Source organism: Entelurus aequoreus, linkage group LG14 (genome assembly GCF_033978785.1).
Source record: "Entelurus aequoreus isolate RoL-2023_Sb linkage group LG14, RoL_Eaeq_v1.1, whole genome shotgun sequence".
In the NCBI taxonomy this organism is placed as follows: domain Eukaryota; kingdom Metazoa; phylum Chordata; class Actinopteri; order Syngnathiformes; family Syngnathidae; genus Entelurus; species Entelurus aequoreus.
The window spans coordinates 33,024,268-33,045,727 of record NC_084744.1 but is presented as its reverse complement, the minus strand read 5'-3'; the positions used below and the strand labels follow the sequence as shown (position 1 = coordinate 33,045,727).

At 29.3% G+C, this 21,460-nt stretch overlaps 1 protein-coding gene across 1 annotated transcript in view; it reads right to left on the bottom strand.

Moving 5' to 3' along the window:
* The window catches only part of LOC133665343 (epidermal retinol dehydrogenase 2-like), a 41,087-nt gene extending 19,835 nt beyond the window's left edge, over positions 1 to 21,252 (bottom strand). Inside the window, exons 1-5 of the mRNA XM_062070615.1 lie at positions 21,169 to 21,252; positions 15,451 to 15,778; positions 10,723 to 10,854; positions 10,555 to 10,654; positions 780 to 924 (exon numbers count right to left, since the gene is read on the bottom strand). Coding sequence (XP_061926599.1) covers positions 780 to 924; positions 10,555 to 10,654; positions 10,723 to 10,854; positions 15,451 to 15,765 — 692 coding nt within the window. The 5' untranslated portion in view covers positions 15,766 to 15,778; positions 21,169 to 21,252. The remainder of the gene's footprint in view (positions 1 to 779; positions 925 to 10,554; positions 10,655 to 10,722; positions 10,855 to 15,450; positions 15,779 to 21,168) is intronic.
* Positions 21,253 to 21,460: the final 208 nt, after the last annotated feature.

The window sequence follows — 21,460 nt, the reverse complement described above, 5'->3', positions numbered from 1 at the left end:
TGAATGAGGCAACATGACACAGCAAACATGGAATGAATGAGGCAACATCACACAGCAAACATGGAGAGAATGAGGCAACATGACACAGCAAACATGGAATGAATGAGGCAACATCACACAGCAAACATGGAGTGAATGAGGCACCATGACACAGCAAACATGGCAAACATGGAGTGAATGAGGCAACATGACACAGCAAACATGGCAAACATGGAGTGAATGAGGCAACATGACACAGCAAACATGGCAAACATGGAGTGAATGAGGCAACATGACACAGCAAACATGGAATGAATGAGGCAACATGACACAGCAAACATGGAATGAATGAGGCAACATCACACAGCAAACATGGAATGAATGAGGCAACATCACACAGCAAACATGGAATGAATGAGGCAACATGACACAGCAAACATGGCAAACATGGAGTGAATGAGGCAACATGACACAGCAAACATGGCAAACATGGAGTGAATGAGGCAACATGACACAGCAAACATGGAATGAATGAGGCAACATGACACAGCAAACATGGAATGAATGAGGCAACATGACACAGCAAACATGGAATGAATGAGGCAACATCACACAGCAAACATGGAATGAATGAGGCAACATCACACAGCAAACATGGAATGAATGAGGCAACATGACACAGCAAACATGGAATGAATGAGGCAACATCACACAGCAAACATGGAGTGAATGAGGCAACATGACACAGCAAACATGGCAAACATGGAGTGAATGAGCAAACATGGTGTTAGAAGACTGACTTGGTGTGGCAGCCATCAAACATGCCAGTGTTGATGAAGTAGGGACACACGATGGTGGTCTTCACTCCGTCTTTGCCGGTCGCCAGCATCTCAAGACCCACCGACTCTGCAAAGCCCACCGCCGCAAACTTGCTGGCACAGTAGTCTGTGAGGAGGGAGTGCATCTTTAGCATGCTAAAATTAGCATGCTAATGTTTTACGCTAACATGCGTAGCCTATTGTACAATGCTAATAATGTTAACATTTTAGCATTTTTTTTCATGCCATTTTAACATGGTCACATTTTTGCTTATTTGATACCTTGAAACTTTAGCATGCCGACATCAGCATGCTAATGTTTTACACTAACATGCGTAACTAATTGTACAATGCTAATAATGTTAACATTTAAGAAAAAAAAATGTTAATGCCATTTTAGCCTGATCATATTTTTGCTTATTTGGTACATTGAAACTTTAGCATGCTGACATTAGCATGCTAATATTTTTACGGTAACATGTGTAACTAATTGTACAATGCTAATAATGTTAACATTTTAGCATTTTTTTCCATGCCATTTTAGCATGATCATATTTTTGCTAATTTGATACGTTGAAACTTTAGCATGCCGACATTAGCATGCTAATGTTTTACGCCAACATGTGTAGCTAATTGTACAATGCTAATAATGTTAACATTTTAGCATTTTTTTTCATGCCATTTTAGCATGATCATATTTTTGCTAATTTGATACGTTGAAACTTTAGCATGCTGACATTAGCATGCTAATGTTTTACGCTAACATGCATAACTAATTGTACAATGCTAATAATGTTAACATTTTTGCTTTTTTTTTTTTCCATGCCATTTTAGCATGATCATATTTTTGCTTATTTGATACATTGAAACTTTAGCATGCTGACATTAGCATGCTACTGTTTTACGCTAACATGTGTAGATAATTCTACAATGCTAATAATGTTAACGAATTAACATGATCATATTTTTGCTTATTTGATACGTTAAAACTTTAGCATGCTGACATTAGCATGCTAATATTTTTACGGTAACATGTGTAGCTAATTGTACAATGCTAATAATTTTAACATTCTAGCATTTTTTTTCATGCCATTTTAGCATGACCAAATTTTTGCTTATTTGATACATTGAAACTTTAGCATGCTGACACTAGCATGCTAATATTTTTACGGTAACGTGTAGCTAATTGTACAATGCTAATAATTTTAACATTCTAGCATTTTTTTTCATGCCATTTTAGCATGATCAAATTTTTTGCTAATTTTATACGTTCAAACTTTAGCATGCTAATGTTTTACGCTAACATGTGTAGCTAATTGTACAATGCTAATAATGTGAACATTTTAGCATTTCTTTTCATGCCATTTTAGCATGATCATATTTTTTCCTTTTTTGATACGTTGAAACTTGCGAAACTTTTGCATGCTAATGTTTTACGCTAACATGCGTAGCTAATTGTACAATGCTAATAATGTTAAAATTTTAGCTTTTTTTCCATGCCAATTTAGCATGATCATATTTTTGCTTAATTGATACGTTGAAACTTTAGCATGCTAACATTAGCATGCTAATGTTTTATGCTAACATGTGTAACTAATTCTACAATGCTAACAATGTTAACATTTTAGCATGATCATATTTTTGCTTATTTGATACATTGAAACTTTAGCATGCTGACATTAGCGTGCTAATGTTTTACGCTAACATGTGTAGCTAATTGTACAATGCTAATAATGTTAAAATTTTAGCATTTTTTTCATGCCATTTTAGCATGATCATATTTTTGCTTATTTGATACATTGAAACTTTAGCATGCCGACATTAGCATGCTAATGTTTTACGCTAACATGTGTAGCTAATTCTACAATGTTAATAATGTTAACATTTTAGCATGATCATATTTTTGCTTATTTGATACGTTGAAACTTTAGCATGCTGACATTAGCATGCTAATGTCAGCATGCTAATGTTTTACGCTAACATGTGTAGCTAATTGTACAATGCTAATAATGTTAACATTTTAGCTTTTTTTCCCATGCCATTTTAGCATGATCATATTTTTGCTAATTTGATACATTGAAACTTTAACATGCCGACATTAGCATGCTAATGTTTTACGCTAACATGCATAGCTAATTGTACAATGCTAATAATGTTAACATTTTAGCATGATCATATTTTTGCTTATTTGATACATTGAAACTTTAGCATACTGACATTAGCATGCTATTGTTTTACACTAACATGTGTAGCTAATTCTACAATGTTAATAATGTTAACATTTTAGCATGATCATCTTTTAGCTTATTTGATACGTTGAAACTTTAGCATGCTGACATTAGCATGCTAATGTTTTACGCTAACATGTGTAGCTAATTGTACAATGCTAATAATGTTAACATTTTAGCTTTTTTTCCCATGCCATTTTACCATTATCATATTTTTGCTTATTTGATACATTGAAACTTTAGCATGCTGACATTAGCATGTTAATGTTTTACGCTAACATGTGTAGCTAATTCTACAATGCTAATAATGTTAACATTTTAACATGATCATATTTTTGCTTATTTGATACGTTGAAACTTTAGCATGCTGACATTAGCATGCTACTGTTTTACGGTAACATGTGTAGCTAATTCTACAATGCTAATAATGTTAACATTTTAACATGATCATATTTTCGCTTATTTGATACGTTGAAACTTTAGCATGCTGGCATTAGCATGCTCACATTTTTACGGTAACATGTGTAGCTAATTGTACAATGCTAATAATTTTAACATTCTAGCATTTTTTTTCATGCCATTTTAGCATGATCATATTTTTGCTTATTTGATATGTTGAAACTTTAGCATGCTGACAATAGCATGCTAATGTTTTACGCTAACAAGTGTAGCTAATTGTACAATGCTAATAATGTTAACATTTTAGCATTTTTTTTCATGCCATTTTAGCATGATCATATTTTTTCATTTTTTGATACGTTGAAACTTGTGAAACTTTAGCATGCTAATGTTTTACGCTAACATGCGTAGCTAATTGTACAATGCTAATAATGTTAAAATTTTAACATTTTTTTTTCATGCTATTTTAGCATGATCATATTTTTGGTTATTTGATACGTTGAAACTTTAGCATGCTGACATTAGCATGCTAATATTTTTACGGTAACATGTGTAGCTAATTGTACAATGCTAATAATTTTAACATTCTAGCATTTTTTTTCATGCCATTTTAGTATGATCATATTTTTGCTAATTTGATACATTGAAACTTTAGCATGCCGACATTAGCATGCTAATGTTTTACGCTAACATGCGTAGCTTATTGTACAATGCTAATAATGTTAACATTTTACCAATTTTTTTCATGTCATTTTAGCATGACCAAATTTTTGCTTATTTGATACATTGAAACTTTAGCATGCTGACATTAGCATGCTAATATTTTTACGGTAACATGTGTAGCTAATTGTACAATGCTAATAATTTTAACATTCTAGCATTTTTTTTCATGCCATTTTAGCATGATCATATTTTTGCTAATTTGATACGTTGAAACTTTAGCATGCCGACATTAGCATGCTAATATTTTATGCTAACATGCGTAGCTAATTGTACAATGCTAATAATGTTAACATTTTAGCATGATCATATTTTTGCTTATTTGATACGTTGAAACTTTAGCATGCTGACATTAGCATGCTAATGTTTTACGCTAACATGTGTAGCTTATTGTACAATGCTAATGTTAAAATTTTAGCATTTTTTTTCATGCCATTTTAGCATGATCATATTTTTGCTTAATTGATACGTTGAAACTTTAGCATGCTGACATTAGCATGCTATTGTTTTACGCTAACATGTGTAGCTAATTCTACAATGCTAATAATGTTAACATTTTAGCATGATCATATTTTTGCTTATTTGATACGTTGAAACTTTAGCATGCTGACATTAGCATGCTAATTTTTTACGCTAAAATGTGTAGCTAATTGTACAATGCTAATAATGTTAAAATTTTAGCATTTTTTTCATGCCATTTTAGCATGATCATATTTTTGCTTATTTGATACGTTGAAACTTTAGCATGCTGACATGAGCATGCTAATGTTTTACGCTAACATGTGTAGCTAATTCTACAATGCTAATAATGTTAACATTTTAACATGATCATATTTTTGCTTATTTGATACGTTGAAACTTTAGCATGCTGACATTAGCATGCTAATATTTTTACGGTAACATGTGTAGCTAATTGTACAATGATAATAATTTTAACATTCTAGCATTTTTTTTCATTCCATTTTAGCATGATCATATGTTTGCTTATTTGATACGTTGAAACTTTAGCATGATGACATTAGCATGCTATTGTTTTACACTAACATGTGTAGCTAATTCTACAATGCTAATAATGTTAACATTTTAGCATGATCATATTTTTGCTTATTTGATACGTTGAAACTTTAGCATGCTGACATTAGCATGCTAATTTTTTACGCTAAAATGTGTAGCTAATTGTACAATGCTAATGTTAAAATTTTAGCATTTTTTTTCATGCCATTTTAACATGATATGTTTGCTTATTTGATAAGTTGAAACTTTAGCATGCTGACATTAGCATGCTATTGTTGTACGCTAACATGTGTAGCTAATTTTACAATGCTAATAATGTTAACATTTTAGCATGATCATATTTTTGATTATTTGATACATTGAAACTTTAGCATGCTGACATTAGCATGCTAATTTTTTACGCTAAAATGAGTAGCTAATTGTACAATGCTAATAATGTTAAAATTTTAGCATTTTTTTTCATGCCATTTTAGCATGATTATACTTTTGCTTATTTGATACGTTGAAACTTTAGCCGATGACATGAGCATGCTAATGTTTTACGCTAACGTGTAGATAATTCTACAATGCTAATAATGTTAACATTTTAACATGATCATATTTTTGCTTATTTGATACGTTGAAACTTTAGCATGCCGACATTAGCATGCTAATGTTTTACGCTAACATGTGTAGCTAATTGTACAATGCTAATAATGTTAAAATTTTAGCATTTTTTTCATGCCATTTTAGCATGATCATATTTTTGCTTATTTGATACGTTCAAACTTTAGCATGCTGACATGAGCATGCTAATGTTTTACGCTAACATGTGTAGCTAATTCTACAATGCTAATAATGTTAACATTTTAACATGATCATATTTTTGCTTATTTGATACGTTGAAACTTTAGCATGCTGACATTAGCATGCTAATATTTTTACGGTAACATGTGTAGCTAATTGTACAATGATAATAATTTTAACATTCTAGCATTTTTTTTCATTCCATTTTAGCATGATCATATGTTTGCTTATTTGATACGTTGAAACTTTAGCATGATGACATTAGCATGCTATTGTTTTACACTAACATGTGTAACTAATTCTACAATGCTAATAATGTTAACATTTTAGCATGATCATATTTTTGCTTATTTGATACGTTGAAACTTTAGCATGCTGACATTAGCATGCTAATTTTTTACGCTAAAATGTGTAGCTAATTGTACACTGCTAATGTTAAAATTTTAGCATTTTTTTCATGCCATTTTAACATGATATGTTTGCTTATTTGATAAGTTGAAACTTTAGCATGCTGACATTAGCATGCTATTGTTGTACGCTAACATGTGTAGCTAATTCTACAATGCTAATAATGTTAACATTTTAACATGATCATATTTTTGATTATTTGATACATTGAAACTTTAGCATGCTGACATTAGCATGCTAATTTTTTACGCTAAAATTAGTAGCTAATTGTACAATGCTAATAATGTTAAAATTTTAGCATTTTTTTTCATGCCATTTTAGCATGATTATACTTTTGCTTATTTGATACGTTGAAACTTTAGCACGCTGACATGAGCATGCTAATGTTTTACGCTAACATGTGTAGATAATTCTACAATGCTAATAATGTTAACATTTTAACATGATCATATTTTTGCTTATTTGATACGTTGAAACTTTAGCATGCCGACATTAGCATGCTAATGTTTTACGCTAACATGTGTAGCTAATTGTACAATGCTAATAATGTTAACATTTTAGCATTTTTTTTCATGCCATTTTAGCATGATCATATTTTTGCTTATTTGATACGTTGAAACTTTAGCATGCTGACATTAGCATGCTAATGTTTTACGCCAACATGCGTAGCTAATTGTACAATGCTAATAATGTTAACATTCTAGCTTTTTTTTCCATGCCATTTTAGCATGATCATATTTTTGCTTATTTGATACATTGAAACGGTTCCTATGTTAGCATGCTGACATTAGCATGCTAATGTTTTATACTAACATGTGTAGCTAATTGTACAATGCTAATAATGTTAACATTTTAGCATTTTTTTCCATGAAATTTTAGCGTGATCATATTTTTGCTCATTTGACACGTTGAAACTGTTCCTATGTTAGCATGCTGACATTAGCATGATAAAGTTTTATACTAACATTTGTAGCTAATTGCACAATGCTAATCATTCTAACATGCTGAGGTTTTGTGCCAGAACTTTAGCGAATATTTTACATTTGAACCATCTTGCAAGTATGTTAGCAGGTTACTAATTTATACTAGCATATTTTACTAATTGTACAAGTTTAAAAACTTAAAAATCACGGCTTTTTAGCCCGATGCTAATTAGTAGCCTTAGCCATTTTACATGGCAGTTCAAACACCCCCCAATTTAGATGCTTTAGCATTTTATACGTTTAAACCAAAAAAATCATAAGATTTTGATCATTGTCGCCGTCTTGCAAGTATGCTAACTGTTTCCATATTAGCATGCTAAAATAAGAACGGTAGTGTTTATCCTAGCATTTTAGCGAGTTTTATATGTTTAAAAATACAAATCATGGATTTCCTTACTGGGTGAAATTGTGTACCTGTTTCTTCATAAGCATGCTAACCTGTTTTGTTGGTGACATTTTGCAAGTAAACTAACTTTTCCCATGTTAGCACGCCAATGCTAATGTGCTAGCATTTTAGCTAATTGTGTAGGTTTGAACTTAAAAATCATGGCTTCGGATACCTAGCGCCAAGTATGCTAACAGTGCCCATGTTAACATTAACATGCAAACGCTAGCATGGTAATAATGTTAGCATGCTAACGTTTTACGCCAGCATTTTTTTTAAATTTCATGCCATTTTAGCATGATCATATTTTAGCTTATTTGATATTTTTAAACTGTTCTTACGTTAGCATGTTGACATTATACACATGCTAATGTTTTATGCTAACATTTTTTTATTTCATGCCATTTCAGTATTATCACAGTTTAGCTTATTTGATCTTTTTAAACTGTTCTTACGTTATCATGTTGACATTATACGCATGCTAATGTTTTATGCTAACATTTTTTTATTTCATGCCATTTCAGCATTATCATATTTTAGCTTATTTGATATGTTTAAACTGTTTGCATTATTCGCATGCTAATGTTTTGTGCTAACATTTTAGCAAATTTTATAGACTTAAATATAAAAATCCTGGAGTTTCTCACCTGGTGAAATCATGTACGTATGCTAACTACTCCTTTATTACCATGCTAACGTTATAATATTTTACGCTAACGTTAGCATGCAAACCTTTTTTGTTGGTGCCATTTTGCAAGTAAATTAACTTTTCCCATGTTAGCATGCCAATGTAAGCATGCTAATATTTTATGCTAGCACTTCAGCTAATTGTGTAGGTTTAAACTTAAAAATCATGGCTTTCAATACTTGGCGCCAAGTAGGCTAACAGTGCCCATGTTGACATGCTAACGTTAGCATGCTAATAATGTTAACATGCTAACGTTTTACGCCAGCATTTTTTAAAATTTCATGCCATTTTAGCATGATCATATTTTAGCTTATTTGATATGTTTAAACTGTTCTTATGTTAGCATGTTTACATTATTTGCATGCTAATGTTTTATGCTAACAATTTTTTATTTCATGCCATTTCAGTATTATCATATTTTAGCTTATTTGATATTTTTAAACTGTTCTTACGTTAGCATGTTGACATTATACGCATGCTAATGTTTTATGCTAACATTTTTTTATTTCATGCCATTTCAGCATTATCATATTTTAGCTTATTTGATATGTTTAAACTGTTTGTATACATTATTCACATGCTAATGTTTTATGCTAAAATTTTAGCTAAATTTGTAGATTTAAACCTAAAAATCCTGAATTTTCTCACCTGGTGAAATCATGTACGTATGCTAACTACTCCTTTATTACCATGCTAACGTTATCATATTTTACGCTAACGTTAGCATGCAAACCTTTTTTGTTGGTGCCATTTTGCAAGTAAATTAACTTTTCCCATGTTAGCATGCCAATGTAAGCATGCTAATATTTTATGCTAGCACTTCAGCTAATTGTGTAGGTTTAAACTTAAAAATCCTGGCTTTTGATACTTGGCGCCAAGTACGCTAACAGTGCCCATGTTGACATGCTAATGTTAGCATGCTAACGTTTTACGCCAGCATTTTTTAAAATTCCATGCCATTTTAGCATGATCATATTTTAGCTTATTTGATATGTTTAAACTGTTCTTATGTTAGCATGTTTACATTATTTGCATGCTAATGTTTTATGCTAACATTTTTTTATTTCATGCCATTTCAGTATTATCATATTTTAGCTTATTTGATATTTTTAAACTGTTCTTACGTTAGCATGTTGACATTATACGCATGCTAATGTTTTATGCTAACATTTTTTTATTTCATGCCATTTCAGCATTATCATATTTTAGCTTATTTGATATGTTTAAACTGTTTACATTATTCACATGCTAATGTTTTATGCTAAAAATTTAGCTAATTTTATAGACTTAAACATAAAAATCCTGGATTTTCTCACTTGGTGAAATCATGTACGTATGCTAACTACTCCTTTATTACCATGCTAACGTTATCATATTATACGCTAACGTTAGCATGCAAACCTTTTTTGTTGGTGCCATTTTGCAAGTAAATGAACTTTTCCCATGTTAGCATGCCAATGTAAGCATGCTAATATTTTATGCTAGCACTTCAGCTAATTGTGTAGGTTGAAACATAAAAATCATGGCTTTCGATACTTGGCGCCAAGTATGCTAACAGTGCCCATGTTGACATGCTAACGTTAGCATGCTAATAATGCTAGCATGCTTACATTTTACGGCAGCATTTTTTTAAATTTCATGCCATTTTAGCATGATCATATTTTAGCTTATTTGATATGTTTAAACTGTTCTTATGTTAGCATGTTTACATTATTTGCATGCTAATGTTTTATGCTAACATTTTTTTATTTCATGCCATTTCAGTATTATCCTATTTTAGCTTATTTGATATTTTTAAACTGTTCTTACGTTAGCATGTTGACATTATACGCATGCTAATGTTTTATGCTAAAAAATGTTTATTTCATGCCATTTCAGCATTATCATATTTTAGCTTATTTGATATGTTTAAACTGTTTCTTTACATTATTCGCATGCTAATGTTTTATGCTAACATTTTAGCTAATTTTATAGACTTAAACATAAAAATCCTGGAGTTTCTCACCTGGTGAAATCATGTACGTATGCTAACTACTCCTTTATTACCATGCTAACGTTAGCATTTTTTAACGCTAACGTTAGCACGCAAACTTTTTTTAAGCTAATTTTGAACGTGTCTTTAAAGCAACGGGAATATTTTACGTACCTGCCAATCCGTTGCAACCTACGAGTCCTGCGGCGCTAGCGATGCTAACCAGATGACCGTGGTTGTTAGCGATCATGGCGGGCAGGAAGGCCTTGTAGGTCTGAGAGTGGTATGGCAAATGTCAATAACGATACAACTATGACAATCGTGCGCAGCAAGAAGACGGACCCAGAAGTGTGCCATGGTGTTGACCTCCATCGTCTTCTCGATCAGCGAATCAGGAGCATCCATGAACTTCTTTCCCGTCACGATGCCGGCGTTGTTCACCAGGATGCTAACATCGCCCACCTCCCGCTTCACCTGTGGAAGTTGCATCATTGTTAATAACAATATTCTTATTATTTACATAGTTACAATTTACAATAATAGTGAAAATGATATTATTGTTACTAAAATAAAATATAAATGTAATAATATTAATAATACTAAAATCGTTTCACAATATATTATCATAGTTATAAAAGATTGATCAAATAAAAACAATAACAACAATGAAATACCAATTATAATAATTAAAAGAGTTTAATAATAGAGCATTATCATTGTTGTTGTTATTAATAATTGAAATAATAATAATACATTTTTTATAATCAGAATCAGAATATTATAACCTAAATAATAATTACAATATTATAATTAATTAAATACTAATAATGAAATTATAATATTAATAGTTATTAAAATTGTTTAAATGAAATACTACTACTAATAATAATTAAGTTGTTTCACAACATTATTAATAATAATAAAACTAATATATATTGATATCATTATAATACTAATGAAATATTATTATTATTGTTATAGTTAAATAATGTTAGAAATATATGTTAATACTATTACTAATAAGTAATAATTAATATTTTTATATATGTTCTATTATAATAATCATTATTATAATAACAGTAATACTATTATTAAAATCATTTGACATTAAAATAATATGATTTTATTACAATCATAATATTTTTATAAAAATAATAAAATTGAATAGTGTTAATTGTATTTCACATTATGATAATAGTTATTATTAGTATTATTAATGATACGATTTAAAAAATAATATTATTAATTCATATAATTATTTATGATTATAATAATAATATGTTGTAAAAATCAATTCTTATAAAATAATTAAGTCATAATAATAATATTCATTTTGTTTCACATAAGCGGTAGAAAATGGATGGATGAATATGATAATAATAAAATAATAATAATATAGATATTGTAATTCTAATATTATAATTACTATTATAATAATGATATATTATTATTATTTTGATACTTGGCACCATGTTGCAAGTATACTACTTGTTGTATTAATGCTAACATTAACATGCTAACATTAACAGGCTGACGTATTATGTGCCATTTTGCAAGTATAATAAATGTTGTATTAATGCTAACAATGACATGCTAACGTATTATGTGCCATTTTGCAAGTATACTAAATGTTGTATTAATGCTAACATTAACATGCTAACAATAACAGGCTAATGTATTATGTGCCATTTTGCAAGTATACTAAATGTTGTATTAATGCTAACATTACCATGCTAACGTATTATGTGCCATTTTGCAAGTATACTAAATGTTGTATTAATGCTAACATTACCATGCTAACGTATTATGTGCCATTTTGCAAGTATACTAAATGTTGTATTAATGCTAACATTAACATGCTAACATTAACATGCTAACCTATTATGTGTCATTTTGCATGTATACTAAATGTTGTATTAATAATAACATTAACATGCTAACATTAACATGTGAATGGATTATGTGCCATTTTGTAAGTATGGCGTAAAAATAAATCATTTGAATACTAAAAATAACATTTTTACGGAGCCCCTAAAGGGACACGGGGGAATTTTTTTTTAAAATATTTTTTATATATATATATATTTTTTTTAGACATGTACTGTATGTCGTGCGCACGAGATATATGTCTAAAAAAAAAAAAGCCCAAAATTATTTAAAAAAAAATGTTGTTTTTTTTATAACTTTATAAAAAGTTATAAAAAAATGTAAAAACATTTTATACTTTTGTACTTTTTTTTTGAGACATGTATGTCGTGCGCACGAGATACATGTCTAAAAAAAAAAAAAGCACAAAATTACAAAAAAAAATATTTTTTTTTTTTATAACTTTATAAAAAGTTTCTCGTGCGCACGAGAAACTTTTTATAAAGTTATAAAAAATTTTTAAAACATTTTGTAATTTTGTACTTTTTTTTTAGACATATATGTCGTGCGCACGAGATACATGTCTAAAAAAAAAACCACAAAATTATTTTAAAAAAAATAAAAAAAATTTATAACTATAAAAACGTTCTCGTGCGCACAAGAAACTTTTTATAAAGTTATAAAAAAAATGTAAAAACATTTTATAATTTTGTACTCTTTTTTTTTTAGCCATGTATTTATAAAGTTATAAAAAAATTTAAAAACATTTTATAATTTCGTACTTTTTTTTTTTTAGACATGTATGTCGTGCGCACGAGATACATGTCTAAAAAAAAAAGCACAAAATTATTAAAAAAATAAATAAAATTGTTTTATAACTTTATAAAAACTTTCTCGTGCGCACGAGAAACTTTTTTTAAAGTTATAAAAAAAATGTAAAAACATTTTATAATTTTGTACTTTTTTTTATTTTTTAGCCATGTATCTCGTGCGCACGAGAAACTACTTATAAAGTTATAAAAAAATGTAAACATTTTATAATTTTGTACTTTTTTTTTTTTAGACATGTATGTTGTGTGCATGAGATACACGTCTAAAAAAAAAAAGCACAAAATTATTACAAAAAAAATAAAAAAAATTTAAACTTCATAAAAACTTTCTCGTGCGCACTAGAAACTTTTTATAAAGTTATAAAAAAAAAGTAAAAACATTTTATAATGTTGTACTTTTTTTTTTTAGACATGTATGTCGTGCGCACGAGATACACGTCTAAAAAAAAAAGGCACAAAATTATAAAAAAAAATGTTTTTGTTTTAAACTTTATAAAAACTTTCTCGTGCGCACTAGAAACTTTTTATAAATTTATAAAAAAAAATTTAAAACATTTTATAATTTTGTACTTTTTTTTTAGACATATATGTCGTGCGCACGAGATACATGTCTAAAAAAAAAGCACAAAATTATTTAAAAAAAAAAAAAAAAAAGTATAACTTTATAAAAACGTTCTCGTGCGCACGAGAAACTTTTTATAAAGTTATAAAAAAAATGTAAAAACATTTTATAATTTTGTACTTTTTTTTTTTTAGCCATGTATTTATAAAGTTATAAAAAAATCTTAAAAAACTATTTATAATTTTGTACTTTTTTTTTTAGACATGTATGTCGTGCGCACGAGATACATGTCTAAAAAAAAAGCACAAAATTATAAAAAAATAAAATAAAATTGTTTTATAACTTTATAAAAACGTTCTCGTGCGCACGAGAAACTTATTTTGAAGTTATAAAAAAAATGTAAAAACATTTCATAATTTTGTACTTTTTTTTATTTTTTAGCCATGTATCTCGTGCGCACGAGAAACTATTTATAAAGTTATAAAAAATGTAAACATTTTATAATTTTGTACTTTTTTTTTTAGACATATATGTCGTGCGCATGAGATACATGTCTAAAAAAAAAAAAGCACAAAATTATTTTTAAAAAAAAAATTTTTTTTTATAACTTTATAAAAACGTTCTCGTGCGCACGAGAAACTTTTTATAAAGTTATAAAAAAAATGTAAAAACATTTTATAATTTTGTACTTTTTTTTTTAGACATGTCGTGCGCACGAGATACATGTCTAAATAAAAAAAGCACAAAATTATTTTAAAAATATATATATTTTTTTATAACTTTATAAAAACGTTCTCGTGCGCACGAGAAACTTTTTATAAAGTTATAAAAAAAATGTAAAAACATTTTATAATTTTGTACTTTTTTTTTAGACATGTATGTCGTGCGCACGAGATACATTTCTAAAAAAAAAAAGCACAAAATTATAAAAACAAAAAAAAATTTGTTTATAACTTTATAAAAAGTTTCTCGTGCGCACAAGAAACTTTTTATAAAGTTATAAAAAAATGTAAAAACATTTAATTTTGTACTTTTTTTTTTAGACATACATGTCGTGCGCACGAGATACATGTCTAAAAAAAAAAGCACAAAATTATAAAAAAAAAAATGTTTTTTTTTATAACTTTATAAAAAGTTATAAAAAAATGTAAAACATTTTATAATTTTGTACTTTTTTTTTTTTTAGACATGTATGCCATGCGCACGAGATACATGTCTAAAAGAAAAAGCACAAAATTATTTTAAAAAATTATTTTTTTTATAATTTTATAAAAAAATGTAAAAACATTTTATAATTTTGTACTTTTTTTTTAGACATGTATGTCGTGCGCACGAGATACATGTCTAAAAAAAAAAAGCACAAAATTATAAAAAAAAATGTTTTGTTTTTTTTTATAAAAATATAAAACAATGTAAAAACATTTTATAATTTTGTACTTTTTTTTTTTAGACATGTCGTGCGCAAAAAAAAAGCACAAAATTATTAAAAAAAAATAAAAAAAAAGTTTTTATAACTTTATAAAAAGTTTCTCGTGCACACGAGAAACTTTTTATAAAGTTATAAAACAATGTAAAAACATTTTATAATTTTGTACTTTTTTTTTTTTAGACATGTCGTGCGCAAAAAAAAAAGCACAAAATTATTTTAAAAAAAAATTATTTTATTTTTTATATCTTTATAAAAAGTTTCTCGTGCGCACGAGATACAAGTCTAAAAAAAATAATACAATTTTTTTTCCCCCCATGTCCCTTTAGGGGTGCCGTACATTTTCACAAAAGTTAGCATAAAAGTTAGCATAAAAGTTAGCTCACCTGGTCTGCGACTCGATAGACTTCGCTCTTGTCGCTGCAGTCGCAGAGATAGTGGTGAACGCTAACAGCGCCACTCTGCTTGGCTAACTGCGCCGTCTCCTTCATGCCGTCCTGGTTGATGTCCCACAAGACCACCACCGTGCTCCTGGCGGCAAACTCCTGCGCCATGAGGCGACCGATCCCTTGTCCCGCCCCCGTGATCAGAACCACCTCGCCCGATATGTCCTTCCTCCTCCTGGGCAGGAACCAGTGGATGAAGGACTCCACGTTGTACCACAGGGACAGCACCAGCACCTTCAGCGTCTCCACAAACATGTTAGCAGAGGAGCTAACACACACAAGAACATGTTAGCAGAGGAGCTAACACACACAACAACATGTTAGCAGAGGAGCTAACACACACAAGAACATGTTAGCAGAGGAGCTAACACACACAAGAACATGTTAGCAGAGGAGCTAACACACACAAGAACATGTTAGCAGAGGAGCTAACACTCACAAGAACATGTTAGCAGAGGAGCTAACACACACAAGAACATGTTAGCAGAGGAGCTAACACACACAAGAAAACACAACATGTTATGTTAGCATTTCAGCCAATTGTGTACTTTTAACCCTACAACTCATGGGTATCCTTACTTGTATGCTAACTGCGTCTTTATTAGCATGCTAACGTTAAAATATGATTACGCCAATATTAGCGTGCAAATTTAACGTTAACATGCTAACGTTTTATGCCAGTTTTTTTTTTTTACTTTTAAACCTAAAAATCATGAATTTCCTAACTTGGTGAAATCATGTAAATATGCAAACGTTAAAATATGATAACGCTAACATTAGCGTGCAAATGTAACGTCAACATGCTAATAATGTTAACATGCTAACGTTTTGTTTTTTTTAAACCTAAAAATCATGGATTTCCTTACTTGGTGAAATCATGTAAATATGCTAAAGTTAAAATATCATTATGGTAACATTAGCGTGCAAATTTAACGTCAACATGCTAATAATGTTAACATGCTAACGTTTTATGGCATTTTTTTTTTACTTTTAAACCTAAAAATCATGGATTTTCTTACTTGGTGAAATCATGTAAGTATGCTAACTACTTCTTTGTTAGCATGCAAACATTAAAATATTATTACGCTAACATTAACGGGCAAATTTAACATCAACATGCTAATAATGTTAACATGCTAACGTTTTGGTTTTTTTTAAACTTAAAATTCATGGATTTCCTTACTTGGTGAAATCATGTAAGTATGCTACCTGCTTGTTTTGTTAGCATGCTAATGTTAAAATATGATTACGCTAACATTAGCGTGCAAATTTAACTTCAACATGCTAATAATGTTAACATGCTAACGTTTTTGTTTTTTTTTAAACCTAAAAATCATGGATTTCCTTACTTGGTGAAATCATGTAAATATGCTAATGTTAAAATATGATTATGCTAACATTAGCGTGCAAATTTAACGTCAACATGCTAATAATGTTAACATGCTAACGTTTTATGGCATTTTTTTTTTACTTTTAAACCTAAAAATCATGGATTTTCTTACTTGGTGAAATCATGTAAGTATGCTAACTACTTCTTTGTTAGCATGCTAACGTTAAAATATGATTACGCTAACATTAACGAGCAAATTTAACATCAACATGCTCATAATGTTATTAACATGCTAACGTTTTTTGTTTTTTTTAAACCTAAAAATCATGGATTTCCTTACTTGGTGAAATCATGTAAATATGCTAATGTTAAAATATGATTATGCTAACATTAGTGTGCAAATTTAACGTCAACATGCTAATAATGTTAACATGCTAACGTTTTATGGCATTTTTTTTTTTTTACTTTTAAACCTAAAAATCATGGATTTTCTTACTTGGTGAAATCATGTAAGTATGCTAACTACATCTTTGTTAGCATGCTAACGTTAAAATATGATTACGCTAACATTAACGGGCAAATTTAACATCAACATGCTAATAATGTTAACATGCTAACGTTTTGTTTTTTTTTAAACCTAAAATTCATGGATTTCCTTACTTGGTGAAATCATGTAAGTATGCTAACAACTTCTTTGTTAGCATGCTAACATTAAAATATGATTACGCTAACATTAACGGGCAAATTTAACGTCAACATGCTCATAATGTTATTAACATGCTAACATTTTTTGTTTTTTTTAAACCTAAAAATCATGGATTTCCTTACTTGGTGAAATCATGTAAATATGTTAATGTTAAAATATGATTATGCTAACATTAGCGTGCAAATTTAACGTCAACATGCTAATAATCTTACAATGCTAACGTTTTATGGCTTTTTTTTTTTAACTTTTAAAACTTAAAAATCATGGATTTTCTTACTTGGTGAAATCATGTAAGTATGCTAACTACTTCTTTGTTAGCATGCTAACGTTAAAATATGATTACGCTAACATTAACGGGCAAATTTAACATCAACATGCTAATAATGTTAACATGCTAACGTTTTGTTTTTTTTAAACCTAAAATTCATGGATTTCCTTACTTGGTGAAATCATGTAAGTATGCTAACAACTTCTTTGTTAGCATGCTAACATTAAAATATGATTACGCTAACATTAACGGGCAAATTTAACGACAACATGCTCATAATGTTATTAACATGCTAGCGTTTTTTTTTTTTTTAAACCTAAAAATCATGGATTTCCTTACTTGGTGAAATCATGTAAACATGCTAATGTTAAAATATGATTATGCTAACATTAGCGTGCAAATTTAACGTCAACATGCTAATAATGTTACAATGCTAACGTTTTATGGCATTTTTAAAAAAACTTTTAAACCTAAAAATCATGGATTTTCTTACTTGGTGAAATCATGTAAGTATGCTAACTACTTCTTTGTTAGCATGCTAACGTTAAAATATTATTACGCTAACATTAACGGGCAAATTTAACGTCAACATGCTAATAATGTTAACATGCTAACGTTTTTTGTTTTTTTTAAACCTAAAAATCATGGATTTCCTTACTTGGTGAAATCATGTAAATATGCTAATGTTAAAGTATGATTATGCTAACATTAGCGTGCAAATTTAACGTCAACATGCTAATAATGTTAACATGCTAACGTTTTATGGCATTTTTTTTAAACTTTTAAACCTAAAAATCATGGATTTTCTTACTTGGTGAAATCATGTAAATATGCTAACAATAAAATATGATTATGCTAACATCAGCATGCAAATTTAACGACAACATGATAATAATGTTAACATGCTAACATTTTATGCCGTTTTTATTTTTTATTTTTGAACCTAAAAATCATGGATTTCCTTACTTGGTGAAATCATGTAAATATGCTAATGTTAAAATATGATTATGCTAACATTAGCGTGCAAATTTAACGTCAACATGCTAATAATGTTAACATGCTAACGTTTTTTGTTTTTTTAAACCTAAAAATCATGGATTTCCTTACTTGGTGAAATCATGTAAATATGCTAATGTTAAAATATGATTATGCTAACATTAGCGTGCAAATTTAACGTCAACATGCTAATAATGTTAACATGCTAACGTTTTATGGCATTTTTTTTTACTTTAAAACCTAAAAATCATGGATTGTCTTACTCGGTGAAATCATGTAAATATGCTAATGTTACAATATGATTATGCTAACATTAGCGTGCAAATTTAACGACAACATGATAATAATGTTAACATGCTAACATTTTATGCCTTTTTTTTTTATTTTTAAACCTAAAAATCATGGATTTCCTTACTTGGTGAAATCATGTAAATATGCTAAAATTAAAGTTAATTTAACGTCAACATGTTAATAATTTTAAAATGCTAACGTTTTATGCCAGTTTTTGTTTTTTGACCTAATAATCATGGATTTCCTTACTTGGTGAAATCATGTAAATATGCTAACAATAAAATATGATTATGCTAACATTAGCGTGCAAATTTAACGACAACATGACAATAATGTTAACATGCTAACATTTTATGCCAGTTTTTTATATTTTTAAACCTAAAAATCATGGATTTCCTTACTTGGTGAAATCATGTAAGTTTGCCAACTGCTTCTTCGTTAGCATGCTAACGATAAAATACGATTACGCTAACATTAGCGTGCAAATTTAACGACAACAAGCTAATAATGTTAAAATGCTAACTTTTTTTTTTTTAACTTAAAAATCATGGATTTTATTATTACTTGGTTAAATCATGTAAATATGCTAAAGTTAAAATATCATTATGGTAACATTAGCGTGCAAATTTAACGTCAACATGCTAATAATGTTAACATGCTAACGTTTTATGGCAGTTTTTTAGTTTTACTTTGAAACCTAAAAATCATGGATCTCCTTACTTGGTGAAATCATGTAAGTATGCTAACTGCGTGTTTTGTTAGCATGCTAACGTTAAAATATGATTACGCTAACATTAGCGTGCAAATTTAACGTCAACATGCTAATAATGTTAACATGCTAACGTTTTTTGTTTTTTTTAAACCTAAAAATCATGGATTTCCTTACTTGGTGAAATCATGTAAATATGCTAATGTTAAAATATGATTATGCTAACATTAACGTGCAAATTTAACGTCAACATGCTAATAATGTTAACATGCTAACGTTTTATGGCATTTTTTTTTTACTTTTAAACCTAAAAATCATGGATTGTCTTACTTGGTGAAATCATGTAAATAGGCTAACAATAAAATATGATTATGCTAACATTAGCGTGCAAATTTAACGACAACATGATAATAATGTTAACATGCTAACATTTTATGCCAGTTTTTTATATTTTTAAACCTAAAAATCATGGATTTCCTTACTTGGTGAAATTGTGCAAATATGCTCAAATGAAAGTTAACTGCTTCTTTGTTAGCATGCTAACATTAAAATATGATTACGCTAACATTAACCTTTTTTTTCAAGCTAATTTGTCAACAGCAGCCCCATTTTTTACCCCCCGGCCCCTTATTTTACATAGGTCATATACGATGTAAACAATTATCGATATCGACCGGGTGTCCAAACGTTTTCTTCACACTGAAAAATCAGGAGGCCATTTTGATATTTTTTTCATCCCGTAAAAATGCTAAAAACAGAAATGATGTATTGTTTTAAATACATAATTTTAGTATTATAAGTAATAATACTATACAATACCAATATTGGAGCTTTGAGTATTGGCAGCAGGAATCATACATAGTTGTATTCTTTTGTAGTGTGCGTGTAGTGGTGCGGACACGTTTGTTCCTGAGTACAATTTTAATACGCCGCTGCCTTGGATCTGTTTTTATTATTATAATTATATCAAAATATGATTTAATATCATATTATCCGCCACCACAAGCCCCGGGGAAACTTCATTTTGACTGCTTTTCAATAAAGAAGCGGTTCAGTTCGGACATGTTTACCGCGGTATCGAATAAGTGCAGAGAATCGTGCAGTATCGATACACTTGAAGCATCGTGATCGATATCCAACGACAGACACTTTAGAGAGTAAATATTGATGACGTCATCACTATTACTAACAAGTCACGTGGTTGTCAGTATTAAAAAAAACGGACCTTTGCTCTCCACGCGACGAAACACGTAAAAGTGGAATAAAACAAGGCACGAGTGCGCTAAAGTGCGAACATGTTGAAGTAAGTCGAGCTATAAATGTTATAAAACGGTTAAAAAAAGGACTTTGTGACTCACATCTTATGACCGTCGTCCCGACAGAATGTTGATAGTTTTCCGTAGCCTCCGGTTGTAGTAAATACACATCCGGGCTGAGCACGTGACCGGATATCCTTTTAGTTTTTTAAAATTAAAATATATATTATATTTTACATTGTATTTTTTTTTATTAAAATATTATTAAGGCGGCTCGTGTTTACATTTTTATCAAATATATTTAATGGAAAATGTATCGATTTTAAGTTTAGTTTTATCAGCCAATGGCAGCGAGAAGTGCTGGGATGCCGCGCGCCAATCACCGCGAGGGAGA